The sequence below is a fragment of the Melanerpes formicivorus genome, unplaced genomic scaffold (genome assembly GCF_026170545.1).
Source record: "Melanerpes formicivorus ecotype bairdi unplaced genomic scaffold, bMelFor1.0.p_v2 SCAF_8, whole genome shotgun sequence".
Classification (NCBI taxonomy): Eukaryota; Metazoa; Chordata; class Aves; order Piciformes; family Picidae; genus Melanerpes; species Melanerpes formicivorus.
This window is the reverse complement of record NW_027142360.1, coordinates 3133638-3156265: the sequence shown is the minus strand read 5'-3', so window position 1 is coordinate 3156265 and position 22628 is coordinate 3133638. Positions and strand designations below refer to the sequence as shown.

Here is a 22628-nt window from a genome sequence, read left to right as displayed (position 1 = left end):
GCAAGATGAAGCCCTTACAGTGACACCACCTTCCCAAGACTGAGTTAAAAAGCCCCCAACAACCCAAATCTTCAACTGTTCAGGGATAGAAGCAGGGGAGGGAGAAGCCTGATAGAAGAAATCAATCTACTGAGTGAATAAAGATTCCTCCACAGGCAGTTCGGCTATGGACTTTGCTACATCATTCCTTTGAGAGAAGGAATGCACTCAAAACCAATTTCCTCTGTCTCCCTCAGATCTGGCCAGTCTCCAGATGTACAGAGCCCCCCCAGCTGTTCTGCTACCTGCCTTTGAGGAGAAGAGACATTTTAATATCCAGGCTCCTCTGAAGTGGCAACTATCACACCTTATGGGGTGAGGCTGCTGTTAAGACATGCTCCAAAACCTTTCCTTTCAGTGAGTTGCACATTTCCCCCCTCCCCCCCCCCCCAATAACTGTCTCATGGTTGTAGCACAAGGGACTAGGAATTAGTTCTCAAATAGCCAATTTTGCAACCTGCTCAGTGTCAACCTTTGTGCCCCGTTTTCCTTCCCTCTTCACTGAAAACTGTTATTTCAAGCTCAGAATAGTGTAAGAAAGGAATTTTGCAGAGGCTTTGGGGGACAGTGGAAAGACTAGAGCCTGGGCAAACAGGAAGCTTCTGTTCTGCAAAACTTAGGCAATGCAGGAGCAAAATGAATGGGTAAGAGATCTGTAGCAATCTGCAGGAAACAAAGAGCTGAGCTACAAAGTTCCTCTTTCCCTTTCTGAGGCCTGAAGCACTGGTAAGGAACTGGCTGGCGTCCCCCAGGGATCAGTGCTGGGCCCTGTCCTCTTTACCATCTTCATTGATGATCTGGATGAGGGGATTGAGTCAGTCATCAGCAAGTTTGCAGATGGCACCAAGTTAGGAGCAGATGTTGGTCAGGTAGAGGGTAAAAAGGCTCTGCAGAGGGACCTCGACTGACTGGACAGATGGGCAGAGTCCAACAGGATGGCATTCAACAAGTCCAAGTGCCAGGTGCTGCACTTTGGCCACAGCGACCCCATGCAGAGCTACAGGCTGGGGTCAGAGTGGCTGGAGAGCAGCCAGGCAGAAAGGGACCTGGGGGTGCTGATTGACAGCTGCCTAAACATGAGCCAGCAGTGTGCCCAGGTGGCCAAGAAGGCCAATGGCATCCTGGCCTGCATTAGGAACAGTGTGGCCAGCAGGAGCAGGGAAGTCATTGTGCCTTGTGCTCTGCCTTTGTTAGGCCACACCTTGAGTCCTGTGTCCAGTTCTGGGCCCCTCAGTTTAAGAAGGACATTGAGAGACTTGAAGGTGTCCAGAGAAGGGCAACAAGGCTGGGGAGAGGCCTTGAGCACAGCCCTGTGAGGAGAGGCTGAGGGAGCTGGGGTTGCTTAGCCTGGAGAAGAGGAGGCTCAGGGGTGACCTCATTGCCCTCTACAACTACCTGAAAGGTGGTTGTAGACAGGAAGGGGTTGGTCTCTTCTCCCAGGCAAGCAGCACCAGAACAAGGGGACACAGTCTCAAGCTGTGCCAGGGGAGATTTAGACTCGAGGTGAAGAGAAAGTTCTTCACCGAGCGAGTCATTCGTCATTGGAATGTGCTGCCCAGGGAGGTGGTGGAGTCACCGTCCCTGGAGGTGTTCAAGAGGGGATTGGATGTGGCACTTGGTGCCATGGTCTAGTCATGAGGTCTGTGTTGATAGGTTGGACTCAATGATCCTCGAGGTCTCTTCCAACCTTAGTTATACTGTGATACACCATGGAGCATCACTCAACATAACCCCCAGAGGGCTTGGCTTAACTAAGTGGAAGGTAGGAGGATATTACAAGCACTATGATGTAAAACAGATTATGTTGGCACAGGCATTACCTCAGTGGCAAGACATCAGAACAGCAAGGAAGAAAACAGCAACAGGAGTAGGTAGAGGAGTAGGAAACAAACACAGTTGTAGTATTGAATCTTTCCTTCTTAGCTGGCATGAGTCTTACCTGCCCGTCTGTGGGTCATGCAGACCACACCTGCTATGACTGATCCCACCAGCAGCACACAGGTCCCAGTGATGCACCAGTAGAGCCATATGATCCCATCACCTGTGGTACAAAAGCAGGGCTCAGATACTGCTTTACACAAACAGACTCCACAGCAGAACAGAAGCTGCTTGAGCGCTGCATTGAGCTCCAGCAGAACTCACTGTGCCCGGGGCTTTGACTGCTCAGCTCAGTCTCTCCTAAGCAGCTGCACTTCCTGAAGTTAGTGGGAATGCTTTCACAGACAGTGTCTGCTTCCAGCAGCAGCAACAATCAGTGGCTGCTATGAGGACAGGCTGAGGGAGCTGGGGGTGTTCAGCCTGCAGAAGAGAAGGCTCCAGGGAGACCTAATAGCAGCCTGCCAGTACCTGAAGGGGGCTACAAGAAGGATGGAGAGAGACTGTTTGCAAAGGCCTGCAGGGACAGGACCAGGGGCAATGGCTTCAGACCAGAGCAGATTTGGATTGGATGTTAGGAACAAGCTCTGCACCATCAGGGTAGTGGAACACTGGAACAGGTGGCTCAGGGAGGTGGTTGGGGCCTCATCCCTGGGGATATTGACAAGGCTCTGGGCAGCCTGATCTAGTTGAGGATGTCCCTGCTGAGTGCAGAGGGGGGCGGACTGGATGAGCTTTGGAGGTCCCTTCCAACCCAGACCACTCTATGATTCTGTGATGTGCAGGCCAAGGTCACTGCTAAAGCTTGTGCACTACATTGGGCATGAAGAGTAAAAGGCTGCACCTGCAGCAACCAGCAGACAGAACAGGAGACCCTGAACTGAGCAGCAAACTACCCCAAACCAAGAGTCATATTCAGTGGGAAGCTGAGGGACCAGGAGGGTCAAGCTTCCTTCCTCAGTGGTTGGTGGCCAAGGAGGACTCTCTCTGTTCTGCCTTCAATCCTGAGCCACGAATAACCAAACCCAGTTCTCATCTGCCATGGAGGCCAGTCTGGGACTTCTGCCACAGCATCAGTGGTGCTGGGGATGTCATTATCATCAGGGGGGTTGGATTTGACACTGGGTTTGGCTAGATTTGTGTATATTTAATTTTACTGTTAGTATTTTCATTAAAATAGCTTTAGTTTTCTTCATTTCAATCCCCAAGTCTCACCTCCTCACCCTCTTCCCCCTTGGGAATGAAAGGGCTTAACAGAGAGGCTCTGACACCCCTTCAGTGGCCAGCCCAGCCCTAACCCCTGACAAGGGCTCAGGAAAGGGCAACCCCAGCTCTGCCCAAACCCAGAGCTTCTTCCTTACAACACTTCTCAAAACTGAGTTCCTGCTTTGGATGATGCTGCTCCACAAAGGACAGAATAAACCAGGCTGGAAGAGACCTTCAAGCTCACTGCATCCAGCCTATCACCCAACACCATCTAATCAACTAAAGCATGGCACCAAGCACCCCATCCAGCCTCTTCCCAAACACCTCCAGGGATGGTGACTCCACCACCTCCCTGGGCAGCACATCCCAGTGGCCAATCTCTCTCGTGTCCAGAGAAGGGCAATGAGGCTGGGGAGAGGCCTCAAGCACAGCCCTGTGAGGAGAGGCTGAGGGAGCTGGGGTTGCTTAGCCTGGAGAAGAGGAGGCTCAGGGGAGACCTCATTGCTCTCTACAACTCCCTGAAGGGAGGTTGTATCCAGGAGGGGGTTGGTCTCTTCTCCCAGGCAACCAGCACCAGAACAAGAGGACACAGTCTCAAGCTGCACCAGGGGAAGTTTAGGCTGGAGGTGAGGAGAAAGTTCTTCACTGGGAGAGTTGTTAGCCATTGGGATGTGCTGCCCAGGGAGGTGGTGGAGTCCCCATCCCTGGAGGTGTTCAAGAGGGGATTGGACGTGGCACTTGGTGCCATGGTCTAGTCATGAGGTCTGTGTTGATAGGTTGGACTCGATCTCAAAGGTCTCTTCCAACCTTGGTGATTCTGATTCTCTCTATGAAGAATTTCTTCCTCACCTCCAGCCTAAACCTCCCCTGGCACAGCTTGAGACTGTGTCCTCTTGTTCTGGTGCTGGTTGCCTGGGAGAAGAGACCAGCCCCCACCTGGCTACAACCTCCCTTCAGGTAGTTGTAGGGAGCAAGGTGGTCTCCCCTGAGCCTCCTCTTCTCCATGCTCAGCAACCCCAGCTCCCTCAGCCTCTCCTCACAGGGCTGTGCTCCACCATATGTGCAGCACTGCAGACACAGATCAATAACCTTCCTCTAAGAAGCAATCCTTAGCTACCCAGGTCCTGCTTCTTATATAAATCTATCTTAAGCACCAACAAACAGATCACCATTTTGGGTGAGGTTGGGTGGGTTTTGGTGTTGGTTGGTTCCCCCCCCCCCCAAGTCTACAGGGCTTCCTCCCCACCCCACCTCCCCCTTGTCATTTCTTGGCTCCTCACAGGTGCTGTTGCAGCCAAAGAAAGAGAAGAGATCTGACACCCTCATGCACATGATTTCTCTTGACAACCATCAAAATGAATCTCTGCAAGCCATTGTCTCCAAAAGCTGCTTTCTATTATGCAGATTTTCCTTAACACTGAGCAAAGTGGCAGAAAGTATTTTACAGTGAGACTCCTCTTGTCAAAACTGTTTCTCAAAGAGCTTTATGCAAGCAAGTGAGGCAGCTCTAAGAACAAAAAAAGAAACAAGGCAAAAAAAAAACCCTTTTTTAAGGCTCTCCCTGCATGCAAATCCCTGCCTGGTTAAGGCATGGTGAAATAACTCTCCCCACAGCTCATCCTGAGCTCAAGCCTTACCAGGGCACATTTCCTGCCCATCCTCAGGAAGGATCATTTGTTGTTCTGAAGGTAGGAAATTTTCAGACAACACCAAGCTGGGGGCAGGAGTTGATCTGTTAGAGGTTAGAAGGGCTCTGCAGAGGGACCTTGCCAGGCTGCACAGATGGGCAGAGGCCAACAGGATGGAATTCAACAAATCCAAGTGCCAGGTGCTGCACTTTGGCCACAACAACCCCAAGCAGTGCTACAGGCTGGGGTCAGAGTGGCTGAAAGCAGCCAGGCAGAGAGGGATCTGGGGGTGCTGATTGATGGTAGGCTGAACATGAGCCTGCAGTGTGCCCAGGCAGCCAAGAAGGCCAATGGCATCCTGGCCTGCATCAGGAACAGTGTGGCCAGCAGGAGCAGGGAGATAATTGTGCCCTGTACTCAGCACTGGTTAGGCCACACCTTGAGTCCTGTGTCCAGTTCTGGGCTCCTCAGTTTAAGAAGGACATTGAGACACTTGAAGGTGTCCAGAGAAGGGCAACAAGGCTGGGGAGGGGTCTGGAGCACAGCCCTGTGAGGAGAGGCTGAGGGAGCTGGGGTTGCTTAGCCTGGAGAGGAGGAGGCTCAGGGGAAACCTTCTTGCTCTCTGCAACTCCCTGAAGGGAGGTTGTAGCCAGGAGGGGGTTGGTCTCTTCTCCCAGGCAACCAGCACCAGAACAAGAGGACACAGTCTCAAGCTGTGCCAGGGGAAGTTTAGGCTGGAGGTGAGGAGGAAATTCTTCCCAGCAAGAGAGATTGGCCATGGGAATGTGCTGCCCAGGGAGGTGCTCAAAAAGGGACTGGATGTGGCACTTGGAGCCATGGTTTAGTTAGTCAGGAGGTGCTGGGTGCTAGGTTGGACTTGATGATCTCTGAGGTCTTTTCCAACCTTGTTGATTCTATGAAAGGAAAACAGCAGCAAAAAAAAACCCAAAGCCATACAGCAAACCAAGAAAAAGTTTGAAGGTACTGGAAGAGCTTCTTACCTTCTGGTTCTGTACCTGCAAAAGACAAGAGTTATGTTAGAAATTCAGGCCTCATCTGTGAGACAATGGGAATCTAATGCACTGAACAGCAGTTCTCACTTGGAGCTGGTGGGCATGGGATGAAAGCAGAATGCCTCAGACAGTCTGTGCCACAGTTCATGAAGAATGGCTGAATCTGCAGGTGAAATGAAAACAAAGAATCAGAAGCCAAGAAGCTGCTCTTGAGAGCACCTTGCCCCACTTCAGCTCTCCCCTGTACCTTTGCACAGGGACACAGAATTCCCACTGCCCTTTAAGGGAAACAAAATCAATCAAGGATTCTTACACTATACATTAAGAAAGGAAATGAGTTCTTGAGGTGGCACACTTGCCACTCCCAGCCCCTAATCTCTGACTTGGCAGCTCTCTACTAAGGAAGAGCCACTGCCTGCAGAGAACACCACATGAAGGCCCCAAGTGTTCACCATGATCATCACTTCCCTGACAGAGGAAACGTAGGATTAGCTCATCTCAGAGCCAAACACCATGCAAAACCCCCCAACAGTCCTAAGATGCTCATTGCATTGCTGGTGAAGGAAGGCCACAGGCACATCAGTGAGCTCCTACCTGTATTTCATAGCTGCAGCAAGCTCTTATGTTCTTTTCTATTTTGATTGTGATGTTAACTTGCTCCTGCTGTCCACCCTGCAGAAAGCAGAGGCAGGTCGTGAGGGAAGGCAGGACAGGGAAGGCAGGCACAGGAAAGGCAAAAGGACTTGAGAGGAGAACATGGAATGGGCCAAAGGAGTACAAATGTCTTTTTTTTTGGCTCCTGAACAAGAAGACTACAGAGAGCACAGTGGATAAATGGCCTGGCCACCACCACTGGAGGTGTGGTGTCTGCGTGACAGACATGGCAATGCAGTTAACACAGCAGGCTAAGGGGGCACAAGAACAGGAGGCAGTCAAGGATGTACACTGTGTGAATCTAGTTGAGGACACCCCTGCCTACTGCAGAAGAGCTTAGACTAGATGATCTTTGGAGCTCCCTTCCAACCCAGCCCATTCTATAACTCCCTGATTCCAGGTGTGTTACCTTCCAGTTACTCAAGGTAAATGACTTCAGCTATTTCTTCTGCAAACCTCACCAAGCTTCCTCAGTTCATTAAAAGCAGCTGTCAGCACTGCTGCCTCTGGCACTAGAACAGACAGCCTTCTTACCTGCTGCATGCCATCAAGAGCAAGATAATCTAAACATTCTTCCCAGTGATTAGCAGACCCAGAGTTTAAGATGAGGTCCATTCACCTCTAAGAGGGGCCATGCACACAGCTGCACCAGCTGTGGCAGCAGAAAGTTAACAAATCCCTTCTCACTGCATGCACTGCTGTGTGTGGAAGAACAGAAGGATGCTAAAAACTGAATGCCAACCTATCTGCTCTCCCTCAAAGGAAGAGTGGGGACTGGCACCAGTGATGTTCAGCATTTCCCCTACCTCAGATGCCTGAAGGAGAACATTTATGTCAGAAGCCAATCTAGATCTCCTTTGAGCTTCTCCACAACACAGGCTGCAAGACCTACAGCATCCAAATCTCACTTTGAGTGAAGCTTTGCTCCTCAGCTTTGATTGATTAACTTGGCCTTATCCCCCAGAGACTGGCTTGACAAAGGCAAAGCCCTCACAACCTGACAAACTTTGGGTTTCTTTGTAGATTCATTCACAGAATCCCAGGTTGGAAGGCTCCTCAAGGATCATCCAGTCCAACCTTTCAGGGTAAGAATACAGTTTGAATCAGATGGCTCAGCACCCTGACAAGCTGGGCCCAGAAACTCATCCAAATCAATATAGGAGGGGCTGTACAATGAGGACAGAAGGCAAATGAATGCCACCACGTTGGCTGCAAGTAAGTCCTGATACCAAGCACTGAGCAGACACATGACAAGGTTTTAAACAGGATGCAAATAAACTGGCAAAGGTTATCCCAAGAAAGGGTGAGCTGCACCACTGATGCCAAGGGGATCAGTGCTCCCTGACCCCCAGTACAGCCCACAGTCTGGGCTGGAGCATGTGGCTGGGCCATGGGGTTTGCTGATTACAGACTTCCCCACACAGACAATGGTTTGTTTTTTCCACAGAATCACAGAGACATTCAGGTTGCAAAAGAGCCTCAGGATCACCAAGTCCAACCCAGAACCTGGCTCTGCAAGGGTCACCCCTAAACCATAGCCCCAAGCACCACAGCCAAAACACCTTGAAACACAGCCAGGCTTGGGCACTCCACCACCTCCCTGGGCAGCACATTCCAAGGCCTGACCACTCTTGATGGGGACAAATTCTTCCTACTGTCCAGTCTGACCCTGCCCTGCTGAAGCTTGAGGCTGTTCCCTCTTGTTCTGTCATTAATTACCTGGGAGAAGAGACCAGCACCAACCTCTCCACAACCTCCTTTCAGGTAGCTGTAGAGAGCCAGGAGGTCTCCCCTCAGCCTCCTCTGTTTCACACTAACCATCCCCAGCTCCTTCAGTCACTCTCCAGCAGATTTCTTCTCCAGGCCCTTCCCAGCTTCCTTGCCCTGCTCTGCCCTGGCTCCAGCACCTCCACATCTCTCTTGTACTGAGGTGCCCAGAACTGGACACAAGCCTCGAGGTGTGGCCTCCCCAGAGCTGAGTCCCAGGGGACAATCCCCTCCCTGCTGCTGCTGGACACAGCATTGCTGATCCCAGCCAGGATGCCTTTGGCTTTCTTGGCCAGCTGGGCACACTGCTGGCTCCTGTTCAGCTGCTTGTCCATGAGCACCCCCAGGTCCCTTTCTGCCAGCAGCTCTCCAGCCACACTGCCCCAAGCCTGCAGCATTGCTTGGGGTTGTTGTGCCCCAAGTGCAGGCCCTGGCACTTGGCCTTGCTGAAGCTCATCCTGTTAACATTGGCCATGGATCCAATCTGTCCAAGTCCCTCTGCAGAGCCTCCCTACCCTGGTGCAGATCAGCACAGACACCTAACTTGGTGTCATCTGGCAGCTTACTGCTGACACACTCTGTGCCTTCATCAAGGCCTGGGCAGCATCAAGAGAAGCAGAGCCAGCAGGGCGAGGGAGGCAATTCTCCCCCTCTACTCCACTCTGCTGAGACCACAGCTGGAGCTCTGTGTCCAGTTCTGGAGCCTCTATTACAGGAAGGATCTGGAGGTGCTGGAAGGTGTCCAGAGAAGAGCCACAAGGATGAGCAGAGGGCTGGAGCTGCTCTGCTATGAGGACAGACTGAGATTTGGGTTTTTTCAGTCTGGAGAGGAGAAGGCTCTGAGAAGACCTTCCTGTGGCCTTCTAGTATCTGAAGGGGGCTACAAGAAAGCTGGGGAGAGACTTTTCAGGGTGTCAGGGAGTGAAAGGACTGGGGGGAGTGTTAAAAATATACAAATGTGTAGACTGAGATTGGATGTTAGGAAGAAGTTGTTCCCCATGAGGGTGGTGAGAGCCTGGCACAGGTTGCCCAGGGAGGTGGTGGAAGCCTCATCCCTGGAGGTGTTTGCAGCCAGGCTGGATGTGGCTGTGAGCAACCTGCTGTAGTGTGAGGTGTCCCTGCCCATGGCAGGGGGGTTGGAACTGGCTGAGCCTTGAGGTCCCTTCCCACCCTGCCAATTCCATGAAGATCCAGCAAATTCCTGCATCCCAGTTCTTCTTTCCCAAGCTGATTAAAAACCTGTGAAAAGAGTTCCTTGAAAACTGCTGTGCCAGTGTGGGGGTGAGTTCCATCTCCACCATGGCTCCAAGTGCTGATTTAGCAACCCCTGCAGAAGTGTTTGTCAGCAGAGAGGGCAGCACTCAGGGATGGCCTCACCTCAGTGAAGTCCTGGGTGATCACTTTGCACCGTGTCTGGTTCAGGAAGCTGGCCACATGGATTTTGTACCGAGTGGGCTCCATCCAGGGGTGAAAACTCACCAGCAGAGTGCTGTCACCTAGGCTTTCACCATGGATCCTGGGCTCCCACAAGCTGCCTGGAAGTAGTGCAGATATTCCAAAGTTTCTCAACAGTCAGAAAGGCTTCAGCAGAGTGCCCATGTCTCCCTGACTTCAAACAGTTTGGGTTTGCTTGGGTTTTTACCTGTGTTTATGCAGGGGGTGGTTTTTTTCATCAGAGAGTCCTTGCAACCTGCAAGAAAGAGCACCAGGGACTAGTCAGAAACACTCTACTTCCACTGGGGAAAAACACCCACTTTCTTATCAGAAGTCAGACACCTAACCAAGCCCTCCCTGATGAGTAAAGACCTTGGTTCCAAGTCAGAAACCAAACTCTGCAGCAGAATAGCATCACAGAGTTGTCAGGGTTGGAAGGGACCTCAAGGCTCAGCCAGTTCCAACCCCCCTGCCATGGCCAGGGACACCTCACACTACAGCAGGTTGCCCAGAGCCACATCCAACCTGGCCTTAAAAACCTCCAGGGATGAGGCTTCCACCACCTGCTTGGGCACCCTGTGTCAGTCTCTTACCACCCTCATGGGGAACAACTTCTCCCTAACATATAACCTTAATCTCCCTTCCTTTAGCTTGGATCCATTCCCCCTAATCCCATCACTACCCGGCATCCTAAAAAGTCCCTCCCCAGCTTTCTTGTAGCTCCCTTCAGATACTGGAAGGCCATAAGAAGGTTTCCTTGGAGCCTTCCTTTCTTCAGACTGAACAATGCCAGCCCTCCCAGCCTGTCCTCACAGGAGAGAAGCTCCAGCCCTCTGATCACCCTCGTGGCCCTTCCCTGGCTACATTCCAGCATGTCCATAAGCCAGCTCCAGCTCTTCCACTGATGCATTTGCTTTGCTTTGGTTTTGTTTCTGTTGGTGGTTTGGTGTTTTAATTTTTTCCTTTAATTTTCAGACCAGAGATAATTCCTCAGCCTGGAAAGCCTCAGCACTGGTTGGAACAGCAGTGTTTGACAGCTCTGAAGAGCTTACATAGAGAGTCAGAGTGGAAGGAAAACTTCATATTGATCTCTGAGAGCCCCACAGCAATAGATTCCCCCTGAAGCACTCTGCCCCAGAAGTGGTGAGGAGGCTGGAATCTTGGAAGAGAGAACACTCCCACATTGGTGCATTTCATTTAGCAGCTTGGCTGTGATGATCTTTGGCAGCTCTCTGCAGTGGCAAATCCACAGTTACATATTCAGTGCTCAGCAATGTGAGATTCACAAGTCTCAGCCTGAATGAGGTCTCTTCTCCAGGGTCTGGACAAAGGAAAAGAAAACCTCCCTGCTTAAAGAGTTGAAAACAAAACATTGCACAGCTTAAACTTCCAGTTTTCCAAGCTGGAGAATTTCCAGTGCTGCTGCAGCTCACAGGAGCTGGAATCAACAAAGCTGCCTGCAGCTGCTGAGCTTGATGCAGGGCATTAGGTTTCTGAAGAACAGTGAGGGATAAAAGCCAGGAAGCTCTGAAGAGTCACCAGGTATAAGAAAGCATAAGGGGGCTGAAAACAATCACAGGAAAACATCCAGTTGGAAGAGACTTCCAAGCTCATCCACTCCAGCCTTCCACCCAGCACTGCAGGGTCAGCACTAAACCCTCTCCCTAAGCACCAGCTCCACACGCTGCTTAAACACCTCCAGGGATGGTGGCTCCAGCACTGCCCTGGGCAGACCATTCCAGTGTCTGAGAGCCCTCTCTGGGAAGAAATATTTCCTAGCATCCAGCCTGAACCTCCCCTGGCAAAGCTTGCAACCATTTCCTCTGCTCCTGTCCCTTGCCACCAAGGAGCAGAGGCTGCCCCCTCCTCACTCCAACCTCCCTTCAGGTACTTGTAGAGAGCAATGAGGTCTCCCCTCAGCCTCCTCCTCTCCAGACTGAACCACCCAAGTGCCTCCTCTCCTTTTCCAGCACACACTGACTGGCACACCACATGTTTGCCACCTCATAACTAAAGAGTCAACAAGACAGCTAGAACCTGGTAAGGGAAATTCTGAATCAGTTTTCAAGCTGGGTATTGGGTGCCCAATATTTATAACCTAGGCAGTGGAGCCAGAGGGCACTGCAGCTGCTCAGGATCTTCAGAGAGAACAACAAACATTTTCACATGTATAAGAAAGGGTCAGGCACTCAGCTCTATCAAGTTTCCTGCCTGGTTATGCCTGCTGGTGCCTTTGAAATCAAAGTTGCCATGCTTGAGAACTAACAGAAGCCAAACTTTACTCCATCCACTTCAAAAAATTCTGTCCTGTGCTTCCACCTTCCCCAAGCAGAAGAGCAGCTCTAAGAGATTTCAAATGAAGTAAAAGCTGCAGTCACAGCCTGCAGGCAGCTTGAAGATTGCTCTGCAGTCCCTTGCAGGTAGATGAAGAATGGTAGAATCACAGAATGGGCTGGGCTGGAAGGGACCTCCAAAGCTCATCCAGTCCAACCCCTCTGCACACAGCAGGGACATCCCCAACTACATCAGGTTGCCCAGAGCCCTGTCCATCCTCACCCTGAATATCTCCAGGGAAGGGGCCCCAGCCACCTCCCTGGGCAACCTGTGCCAGTGTTCCACTACCCTGATGGTGCAGAACTTGTTCCTCACATCCAATCCAAATCTGCTCTGGTTTGAAGCCATTGCCCCTGGTCCTGTCCCTGCAGGCCTTTGCAAACATCCTTCTTGTAGCCCCCTTCAGGTACTGTCAAGCTGCTATTAGGTCTCCCTGGAGCCTTTTCTTCTCCAGGCTGAACACCCCCAGCTCCCTCAGCCTGTCCTTATAGCAGAGCTGTTCCAACCCTCTGATCATTTTCATGGCTTCCTCTGGACCTGCTCCATCAGGTCCTTGTCCTTCCTGTATTGAGGGCTCCAGACCAGCAGTACTCCAGGTAAAGTCTCAGCAGAGCAAAGTGGCAGAATCACCTCTCTGGATCTGCTGGCAAAGCTGCTTTTTATGCAGCCCAGGATGTGATTTCCCTTCTGGGCTGCAAGCTCACCCTGCCTGCTCCTGCCCAGCTTCTCATCCCTCAGCACCCCCAAGTCCTTTCCAGCCTCTGTACCTGCTCAGCAGCACAATGTAGGATACACACATCTTGGATATATAACACCAGGGCACTGGAGGTAAGGCTAGCACTAGGGACTTTCTGAACAGCAGCTTTCAGGGAGGACAGGAGGTTTTGCTCATCCTGCCTCCCTATTGCCAACCTTTCTCACAAGATCAGGCCTGAAAACAAATCCCCCAGCCCACAGGGCCACAGCCAGCACAGCCCTGAGCTCGAGGCTGCCAGGGGACTCCAGCACCTCTTACCAGGCATTGTGAATGACTTGGACTTGCAGTTGTTGTCTCCATCCACACTCAGTTTGGGCAGGTGGTAGACAGTCACTTGGTAAGTCTGGCCAGGCTCCACTTCAAAACGGTCGAAAGTGAAGCTCCACTGAAACCAAAATGCAGTTATGAAGACTCAAAGCAAAGCACTAACAGCTGCCACGGCCCTGCCCCACTGGGCTCCCTCAGCCCAGGTGACCTTTCTTCTGAAGCCTGACTGCAATAAACCCAAACAAAGCAAAGGAAGTGAGGTGCATGGAATGCACCAGGCCCCTGCCCTGTGTCTGAAATGACAGCAGGGCAGTTATTGCTTGGGATCTTCCACCTGATCCAACAGCCTTGTGCCAACCAACTGTGTGGAGCTCCCACTCAATCCCATTCTGAACTGGAAGTATATTAGGCTCAGTTTTGAGCCTGAAATTGTAGTGTAGTAGGAATCTTGCTGTGCCATGTGTGGTAGGTTGAAATTCTCGCCCCCCCCCCCCCCCAAACATTAACTTTGCCAGAGCAGCTCAGCTGGCAGCAGATGCAAGCTGTATTCACAAGCAACACCACAACCTACAATGGACTGCAAGGGACACGTACAAAATAGCCAGGAGGTACAGCATTTACAATTGATAAACAGCACAAGGACCCCCCTGGCCAAAGACCAGGAGAAGCTACTAGCCTCTCCCTCTCTGCCTTCCCCTCTATCCCCCTGTACAAAAGGAGGGAGAAAGGAGCAGAGAAGTTAATACCAAACCAATGCAGCCAAGGTCAAGCAGGAGCAAGTTAGTCTCTCTCCCCAGAGCAAAGCAGCAAGAAGAGAAGAGAAATTGTTTTGGTGCAGCCACTCTTATGGCAGATCTCTCTCCCATGGATGGGTTAGAATGGCCTTTATTTTCCTTCTTACACCCAAGAGTGATTTGTTTACATCTTACTGCTTTTTTGCTCAAGAGCTGGGAAAAGTTTTGAAGGCACAGCTTAAAACTCCCACACCATGTGAGTGTTAAACAGCTGGAACTGCCATCATACAGTTCTGTACCTGGCCACTCCACACACTTGCTTTAATCCCTACTGTTCTCCAGACCAGCAGTGCTGCACAGATTCTGGCAGAAGCACTGCCTCCAGATGTAAGCTAACTGTGGCTAAATTCTGCGTGGTGAGCAATCAGCTCCAGATTCCTGCTGCTCAGAAAGGCAGCTGGGGATGGCTCAGCACTTTCCTACCAAGTTTCCAAGGCTAAGTGTGAGCTGAAGGAGCATGGCCAAGGTTGGTGCTTTTCTCCACAGCAAGAGCCCAGCACAGGGAGAGAGGGAGCCCAGCACAGGGAGAGAGGGAGCCCAGCACAGGGAGAGAGGGAGCCCAGCACAGGGAGAGAGGGAGCCCAGCACAGGGAGAGAGGGAGCCCAGCACAGGGAGAGAGGGAGCCCAGCACAAGGGGAGAGGGAGCCCAGCACAGGGAGAGAGGGAGCCCAGCACAGGGAGAGAGGGAGCCCAGCACAGGGAGAGAGGGAGCCCAGCACAGGGAGAGAGGGAGCCCAGCACAAGGGGAGAGGGAGCCCAGCACAGGGAGAGAGGGAGCCCAGCACAAGGGGAGAGGGAGCCCAGCACAGGGAAGGGCTGAGTGAAAAAGGCTATCAGTGTCACAGCTGTCAAGCAGAAGGCAAAAACTCCTGCAATAGTTTGCTTTAAGCATCATTCAGAGGCGTTAGAGGCATGGAAAACAACAATTCTTCAAAGCTGAGGGACAGAGAAGCCAAGGTAAGCAGCTTGTTACTCAGAAGAGCAAAACATACTGGCAACGGCAGCAGGTGTCAAGCCAGGTATATCCTGGTAGCTTCAGCCACCCTCCTAAGCAGTCTGTGCTTTATAACTGAAGCCTGAAAGCAGAAGCAAAGCTGTGGGCTCTGGAGAGCGGTTGGAGCCCTCTGCACTCACCCGGCCTCCGTCTGGACGAACCTGGAGCGGGAGATTGTTCTGAAAGGCAAACTGGGCACAGACCTGCTGATTGCTGTTCACCTGCACCACAGCCAGCTCCGCTCCTTCCAGATACCGCACGCTGGCTGCCGACACAGAGCAGAGCGAGAGCACCCCAGTCAGTCTGCAGGCAACACCGAGCCAGGGGGAGAGTCCATGTGCTGGAGGGCAAGGAGGCTCTGCAGAGGGACTTGGCCAGGCTGAGGCCAGCCAAAAGCACTCCAACAAGTGCTGAGTCCTGCCTCTGGGGTCACAGCAGCTCCATGCAACACTACGGGCTTGGGGCTGCGTGGCTGGAAAGCTGTTTGACAGCTGGCTGAACATGAGCCAGCAGTGTGCCCAAGTGGCCAAGAATGCCAGTGCAGCCTGGCCTGGAGCAGGAATAGTGTGGCCAGCAGGAGCAGACAGGCAATTGTCTTGCTGTACTCAGCACTGGTTAGGCCACACCTTGAGTGCTGTGCTCAGTTTTGGGTGCCACAGTGTAAGAGAGACACTGAGGTGCTGGAGCCTGTCCAGAGAAGGGCAACAAAGCCATGGAAGGGTTTTGAGGACAAGTCTTGTGAGGAGCAGCTGAGGAAGCTGGAGTTGTTTGGTCTGAAGAAAAGGAGGCTGAGATTTTGTCACTCTGTGCCACCACCTGAAAGGAGGTTGTAGAGAGGTGGGTGCTGGTCTCTTCTCACAAGTCACAGCTGACAGGAGAGGAGGAAATGGAATCAAGTCACACCAGAGGAGGTTTAGGTTAGGATGTTAGGGAAAACTTCTATATTATTGAAGACTGGAACAGGCTGCCCAGAGAAGTGGTTGAATCACCACCCCTGGAGGTATCTAAAAGCCATCCAGATATGGTGCTCAAGGATATGCAGTAGCAGTGACCCTGGAGGGATCAGGAAATGGTTGGACTTGATGACCTTGAAGGTCTTTTCCACCCAGAGTGATTCTGTGATTTACCAAGACACAGGTGCCCATAGGACACCTAAATTACAAGGACTGGATGGCAGGAAATGAGAGCAACTTGCACTGCTTCAACAGTGCACAGTTTGTTTGTGCTCTCCCAAGTTAGCTCTCATTTGCTCTGTTTGCAGACAGAATTCCCCTGCAGTCATTATTACCCCTTGAAAAGACAACACTCCCATTTGTCATAGAATCACAGTAACACCAAGGTTGGAAGAGACCTCAGAGATCATCAAGTCCAACCTGTCACCACAGACCTCATGACTAGACCATGGCACCAAGTGCCACAACCAATCCCCTCTTGAACACCTCCAGGGATGGGGACTCCACCACCTCCCAGGGCAGCACATTCCAATGGTGAATGACTCTCTCAGTGAAGAACTTTCTCCTCACCTCCAGCCCAAACCTCCCCTGATGCAGCTTGAGACTGTGTCCCCTTGTCCTGGTGCTGGCTGCCTGGGTGAAGAGACCCCCTTGTTTCTGTTGTGAAGGTGTGGGCCACTCGATTCCATTCTCACCTGCTTTTCCCATGTCAAATGTCATTACCCCACAGGTGGGAACATGTTCAATTCTCACACCCAGCACACCCAGAGCCCTGATTCAGTCAGGAACAATCAAAACATCATAAAATCACAGAATGGTCTGGGTTGGAAGGAACCTCCTAAGGTCATCTGGTCCAACCCCCTCTGCAGTCAACAGGAGCATCCTCAGCTAGGTCAGGCTGCCCAGAGCCTGCACCAAATGAAAAGCAGCTGTCAACCCCCCAGATTTCAAAGGCCTGCTCTCAAGACCAGATCAGTGGAGATCTACAAGTCATAATTCTCTTCCCTATCCTTACCAGGTCACACCTAATTCCTCTGTTCCCTGTTCACATTCACCAGCCACCACTTACCATCAGTGGCCACCTTCCACTCGATCCGAAGCACAGGCAGCAGTTTTCCGTCCATCTGGTGGAAAACATCAGAAGAGACGTGAAGACTGCTTGGAGCAGAAGGAGTCAGGTCAGGCTTCCAGCTTGCCTCCATGCAGGTACCTGTCCAGCAAATGAAAACTGTCACTGGGGGCAGGGGGGAGGCGAGGAAGCTCTGCTTAACTGCGATTATGGTCTACTCTTTGGGTCAGGGTTACTCAGGGGGCAGCACTGGGTGACTGACAGTGTCCCAGCTCAGAAAGGCTCTTTCCAGAAGGCAAAAACTTCACAGAATTGCTTGAAATTGCTTGAGTTCATTCAGTCTAGTAACTTCCACTTCCTTCCATTCTAGGAACTGTCCAGTTCTGGGCCCCTCAGTTTAAGAAGGACATTGAGACACTTGAAGGTGTCCAGAAAAGGGCAACAAGGCTGGGGAGGGGTCTGGAGCACAGCCCTGTAAGGAGAGGCTGAGGGAGCTGGGGTTGCTTAGCCTGGAGAAGAGGAGACTCAGGGGTGACCTCATTGCTCTCTACAACTACCTGAAAGGAGGTTGTAGCCAGGTGGGGGTTGGTCTCTTCTCCCAGGCAACCAGCACCAGAACAAGAGGACACAGTCTCAAGCTGTGCCAGGGGAAGTTTAGGCTGGATGTTAGGAAGAAGTTCTTCACTGAGAGAGTCATTCACCATTGGAATGTGCTGCCCAGGGAGGTGGTGGAGTCACCATCCCTGGAGGTGTTCAAGAGGGGATTGGATGTGGCACTTGGTGCCATGGTCTAGTCATGGGGTCTGTGGTGACAGGTTGGACTCGATGATCCTCGAGGTCTCTTCCAACCTTAGCCATACTGTGAGACTGTGACACTTCCAAGTTGCCTTTCCCTTAAAATTCATTAGTAATTATCACACTATGCAGTCAGGCTAAGCAAGGCCAGGGGAGGTGAGAGAGTTGTTAGCCATTGGGATGTGCTGCCCAGGGAGGTGGTGGAGTCCCCATCCCTGGAGGGGTTCAAGAGGGGACTGGATGTGGCACTTGGTGCCATGGTTTAGCAGTCAGGAGGTCTTGGGTGACAGGTTGGATCTGATGATCTTTGAGATCTCTTCCAACCTTACTGATTCTCTCATTCTAAGTAATTTCACCATCTCCTGCAGCAGGTCCATTGCTGGCTGCTGAACAGACCTATGCTAGAAGACTCATACTCATTCCCAGCCTTCCAGGGATAAGAAGCCTTTCAGGTACTGAGGGCAATTGCTCCAGTAGTGAATTACTTTCTGATTAAAGACTGCCTCATTGCTCATTTGAATATCCATCTGGAGGTCACTCCCAACAGCTGCTTGCAATGCCTTGCCTGAATAAAAGAGCTCTTTGGACAGAAAAGTGAATGATGCCAGTCAACAGTGCTAGGGGAAACTGCTGATGAAATCTGATCAGAAAATGAGCTCAGTTATGACAGGCATCAGACAGATGTCATCCACTTAGACTTTGGTCAGATATCTGACTTAACCAGAGTGTATTCGAAACAGCATGGTCAGTCACCCCAAAACACACTGTCAAGTCTTTTTGGGCTGGGTCAGTAATGGGAACAGAGGAAAGCAGGCACCATCCCTTCTGTAACAGCATGATTTGAGGCTTAGGGAGCAAGCAGACAACCCTCAAATGCTCATTCTACCACAAAAACATCTACGGAAACCCTGCTAAGATTAAAGCACTTCCAGAGAAACAATGCCCTAAGCACTACACAGCCCTAACCAACCAACCCCCCCAGAGCAAAGCAACCCAAGAAAACCTTCCCCTGGAGCAGTAAAACCTAACAAGAACAGTGCAGAGCTTAAACCAAATATTCCAACAAGGCAGCATTTTAGTGGTGGAGCTGGGAAATCTGCTCCAAACCAAGGCCACCCAACCCTCCTCCTGTCAAAACAGAAACCCCAAGTGTTTCATCTGGTTACTCCCAGCACAGTCACCTCCCTGAACCTGGCACACCAAGCATGACTGCAAAAACACTGCTGCCAGGAGTACACTTGAACATCTTCATTGATTTATCTTTAACATCTCTACTGATGATCTGGATGAGGGCATTGAGTCCATCAGCAGTACATTTGCAGACAACACCAAGCTGGGGGCAGGAGTTGATCTGCTGGAGGGTAGAGAGGCTCTGCAGAGGGACCTGGACAGGCTGGACAGATGGGCAGAGTCCAAGGGCAGGAGATTGAACACATCCAAGTGCCAGGTTCTGCACATCAGCCACAACAACCCCAAGCAGTGCTACAGGCTGGGGTCAGAGTGGCTGAGAGCAGCCAGGCAGAGAGGGACCTGGGGGTACAGGTTGATGGTAGGCTGAACATGAGCCTGCAGTGTGCCCAGGCAGCCAGGAGGGCCAATGGCATCCTGGCCTGCATCAGGAACAGTGTGGCCAGCAGGAGCAGGGAGGTCATTCTGCCCCTGTACACTGCACTGGTTAGGCCACACCTTGAGTCCTGTGTCCAGTTCTGGGCCCCTCAGTTTAGGAAGGAGGTTGACTTGCTGGAATGAGTCCAGAGAAGGGCAATGAAGTTGGTGAGGGGTTTGGAACACAGCCCTGTGAGGAGAGGCTGAGGGAGCTGGGGCTGCTTAGCCTGGAGAGGAGGAGACTCAGGGGAGACCTTCTTGCTCTCTACAACTCCCTGAAGGGAGGTTGTGAACAGGCACTGGTTGGTCTCTTCTCCCAGGCAGCCAGTACCAGAACAAGAGGACACAGTCTCAAGCTGTGCCAGGGGAGGTTCAGGCTGAAGGTTAAGAGGAAGTTTTACACAGAGAGAGTGCTTGCCCATTGGAATGGGCTGCCTGGGGAGGTGGTGGAGTAACCATCACTGGAGGTGTTCAGGAGGAGACTTGATGGGGTGCTTTGTGCCATGGGTTAGTTGATTAGGTGGTGTTGGACGATAGGTTGGACTCGATCTTGAAGGTCTCTTCCAACCTGGTCTATTCTATTCTATTCTACACATGGCTGGGTACTGAAGCAGAAATGAGCCCACTTAGAACAAGGACTGCAAAGCAAGGCCAGAGGGTCCTGCAGTGCTGTCCAGACACCTCTGTGTGCCAAACCAACACTCGATACTCTCATTTTTTTAGACTACAATGCCCACAATTGCACTCAAAGCTTTTCAATGTGTGCCAGTGCTGAGATTTGACCTCTTCTACTTTAGACCTCAAAGATCATCAAGTCCAACCTAGCACCCAACACCTCATGCCTACTAGACCATCACACCAAGTGCCACATCCAATCCTCTCCTGAACACCTCCAGGGATGGGGACTCCACCACCTCCCTGGGCAGCACATTCCAATGACCAATGACTCTCTCAGTGAAGAACTTTCTCCTCACCTCCAGCCTAAACCTCCCCTGGCACAGCTTGAGACTGTGTCCTCTTGTTCTGGTGCTGGTTGCCTGGGAGAAGAGACCAACCCCCACCTGGCTACAACCTCCCTTCAGGGAGTTGTAGAGAGCAATAAGGTCTCCCCTGAGCTTCCTCCTCTCCAGGCTAAGCAACCCCAGCTCCCTCAGCCTCTCCTCACAGGGCTGTGCTCCAGACCCCTCCCCAGCCTTGTTGCCCTTCTCTGGACACATCTTTTCCAGCCTGGTTGATTCTAGGTGTCCAACATATCTGTTCAGTGGGCCTTAGAATAACTCTAGCCTCCTTTCCCTAATGACAGAGGCATGTAGGTTAAGCAGAACACCAAGACTGAGTTCATTCACTGGATTAGAAGGTGAATAACTGACAGCAATTGCTCTCAGCTGCAGCCCCCTTTGGCATCCCAGTTCTCTGCATTCATTTGCCAGCATGAACTCTCACAGACACAGCAGCTTGTCATGGACATTTCCTGGCAGGCTTGGCCTAAAACTCCCATTTCTTGGAAAAGTGACCAGCTCAGTTTTAATTAGAAGCTAAACAAGCTGGGCTGGCTCCCACCCCACTGCCCACCCCCACACCCTGGTGACTTCCCTTTCCTCCTTTGGCTGGCTCTGGGGCTGTGGATCAACCCCAAAGCAAGGCATGGTAGCAGTGCTTTGCTTTCCATCTCTCCCACTCTAGCAAGAACAACTTGGTGTGTGGGCCCAGTTAAAAATGCCCCTAGCCCAGCATGGTCTAATGAGAAACCTGCAATAAAAGGGGAAAAAAAACCCCATAGAACAAAATGACTTACTGTTTTTGACCAGGCAGCTCAAGTCCTGTGGGGGGAAGAAACAAGACTGTTACTCTCAGAGTAGAAACTGCATTGACAGTAACTGGCTGCTGCTTGGGGGCAGGAGAGAGCCAGGGGGAAAACAGTTGAGTGAACAGTGATGTATGATGGTAGGAGCAGGTTCTGCACCAGGAGGGTGGTGGAACACTGGCACAGGTTGCCCAGGGAGGTGGTTGGGGCCACATCCATGGAGCTATTCAAGGTGAGGCTGGACAGGGCTCTGGGCAGCCTGATCTAGTGGAGGATGTCCCTGCTGAGTGCAGAGGGGTTGGGCTGGGTGAGCTTTGGAGGTCCCTTCCAACCCAGCCCATTCTGGGATTCTGTAGTGAGGTTTCTGGTGCTCATTCTGCCAATCCAGTGCCTGTGCTGGGCTAACCCCCATCCTGGAAACAAAACCAAAGCAGGGGGAGGGCTTGCAGGTGCTTTGCCCTCCCTGCAGGGCGTTTCTCCCCTGGGAAGCTGAGTCTGTTCCACTCCCCCTCCCTGCCCAGCTAGGGGATCAAAAGCAGGGCATTGCAGCTACTGGCTCTCCTTTTGGCTCCTGCCTCCCCTGGATGAGAGCTACTGGAGCTGCCCTCCTGCTCCTCTGCCCCATGGTCAGGCCTGATCCTTCTCCCTGCTGCCTCTGTGCCTCTTCACAGAGACTGGGTTTGTATTCTTCTTCTTTGGCCCCCTCCCATCCATCCTTGTTCCTTGCCCTTGTGAACCATACCTGTTAGTGTTATACAGATATTGTTTAAAGACAGCTCTTCACCTCTCTACTTCCAGGCTGACTCCAAATCATTGCTTGGTGGATTTGCTCCTTCCCTTCCCTTTCTTTTCCCTCTCTGTTGAGAGGGAGGAGGGGGGAGCAGGGGAGAGATTGCCCCCATCTGAGCTCTTAACTCCCAGCTAGGGCTTAAACCACCACAATGCCTCACAGTGATGCCATCCCCAGGTTTTAATCACCTCTTGGGTTTTGCCATTTGGTTGCACTGCTAATGAGCAGCAGCAGCAGCAAAGCCTGCAGCTTGGACTCTGTGTGCAAGTCAGACAAAAGAAGACCCAACCAGCATATACACAACCAAGGGACTGGAGAAAAACCTTTTGCTTTCAGACATTTTATGCTTAATCTTATCCCAATGCACTGGGACTGAGTTGCAGCACCAGGAGGGTGGTGGAACACTGGAGCAGGTTGCCCAGGGAGGTGGATGAGGCCCCATCCAAGTGCCAGGTTCTGCACATTGGCCACAACAACCCCAGGCAGTGCTACAGGTTGGGGTCAGAGTGGCTGAGAGCTGTCAAACAGAGAGGGACCTGGGGGTGCTGGTTGATGGTAGGCTGAACATGAGCCTGCAGTGTGCCCAGGCAGCCAGGAGGGCCAATTGCATCCTGGCCTGCATCAGGAACAGTGTGGCCAGCAGGAGCAGGGAGGTCATTCTGCCCCTGTACACTGCATTGGTTAGGCCACACCTCCAGTCCTGTGTCCAGTTCTGGGCCCCTCAGTTTAGGAAGGAGGTTGACTTGCTGGAATGTGTCCAGAGAAGGGCAACAAAGGTGGGGAGGGGTCTGGAGCACAGCCCTGTGAGGAGAGGCTGAGGGAGCTGGGGTTGCTTAGCCTGGAGAAGAG

The 22628-nt window shown here is 51.9% G+C and overlaps 1 protein-coding gene across 2 annotated transcripts in view; it reads right to left on the bottom strand.

The window, feature by feature from the left end:
- Window positions 1-22628, bottom strand: part of IL17RA (interleukin 17 receptor A) — a 38547-nt gene that overhangs the window by 6715 nt on the left and 9204 nt on the right. For both annotated transcript variants that reach the window (XM_068141832.1, XM_068141833.1), the window contains exons 2-11: window positions 20981-21005; window positions 16786-16926; window positions 14904-15028; window positions 12966-13092; window positions 9825-9872; window positions 9560-9717; window positions 6356-6433; window positions 5849-5924; window positions 5750-5764; window positions 1979-2080 (exon numbers count right to left, since the gene is read on the bottom strand). In XM_068141832.1, the coding sequence (XP_067997933.1) occupies window positions 1979-2080; window positions 5750-5764; window positions 5849-5924; window positions 6356-6433; window positions 9560-9717; window positions 9825-9872; window positions 12966-13092; window positions 14904-15028; window positions 16786-16926; window positions 20981-21005 (895 nt within the window). The remainder of the gene's footprint in view (window positions 1-1978; window positions 2081-5749; window positions 5765-5848; window positions 5925-6355; window positions 6434-9559; window positions 9718-9824; window positions 9873-12965; window positions 13093-14903; window positions 15029-16785; window positions 16927-20980; window positions 21006-22628) is intronic.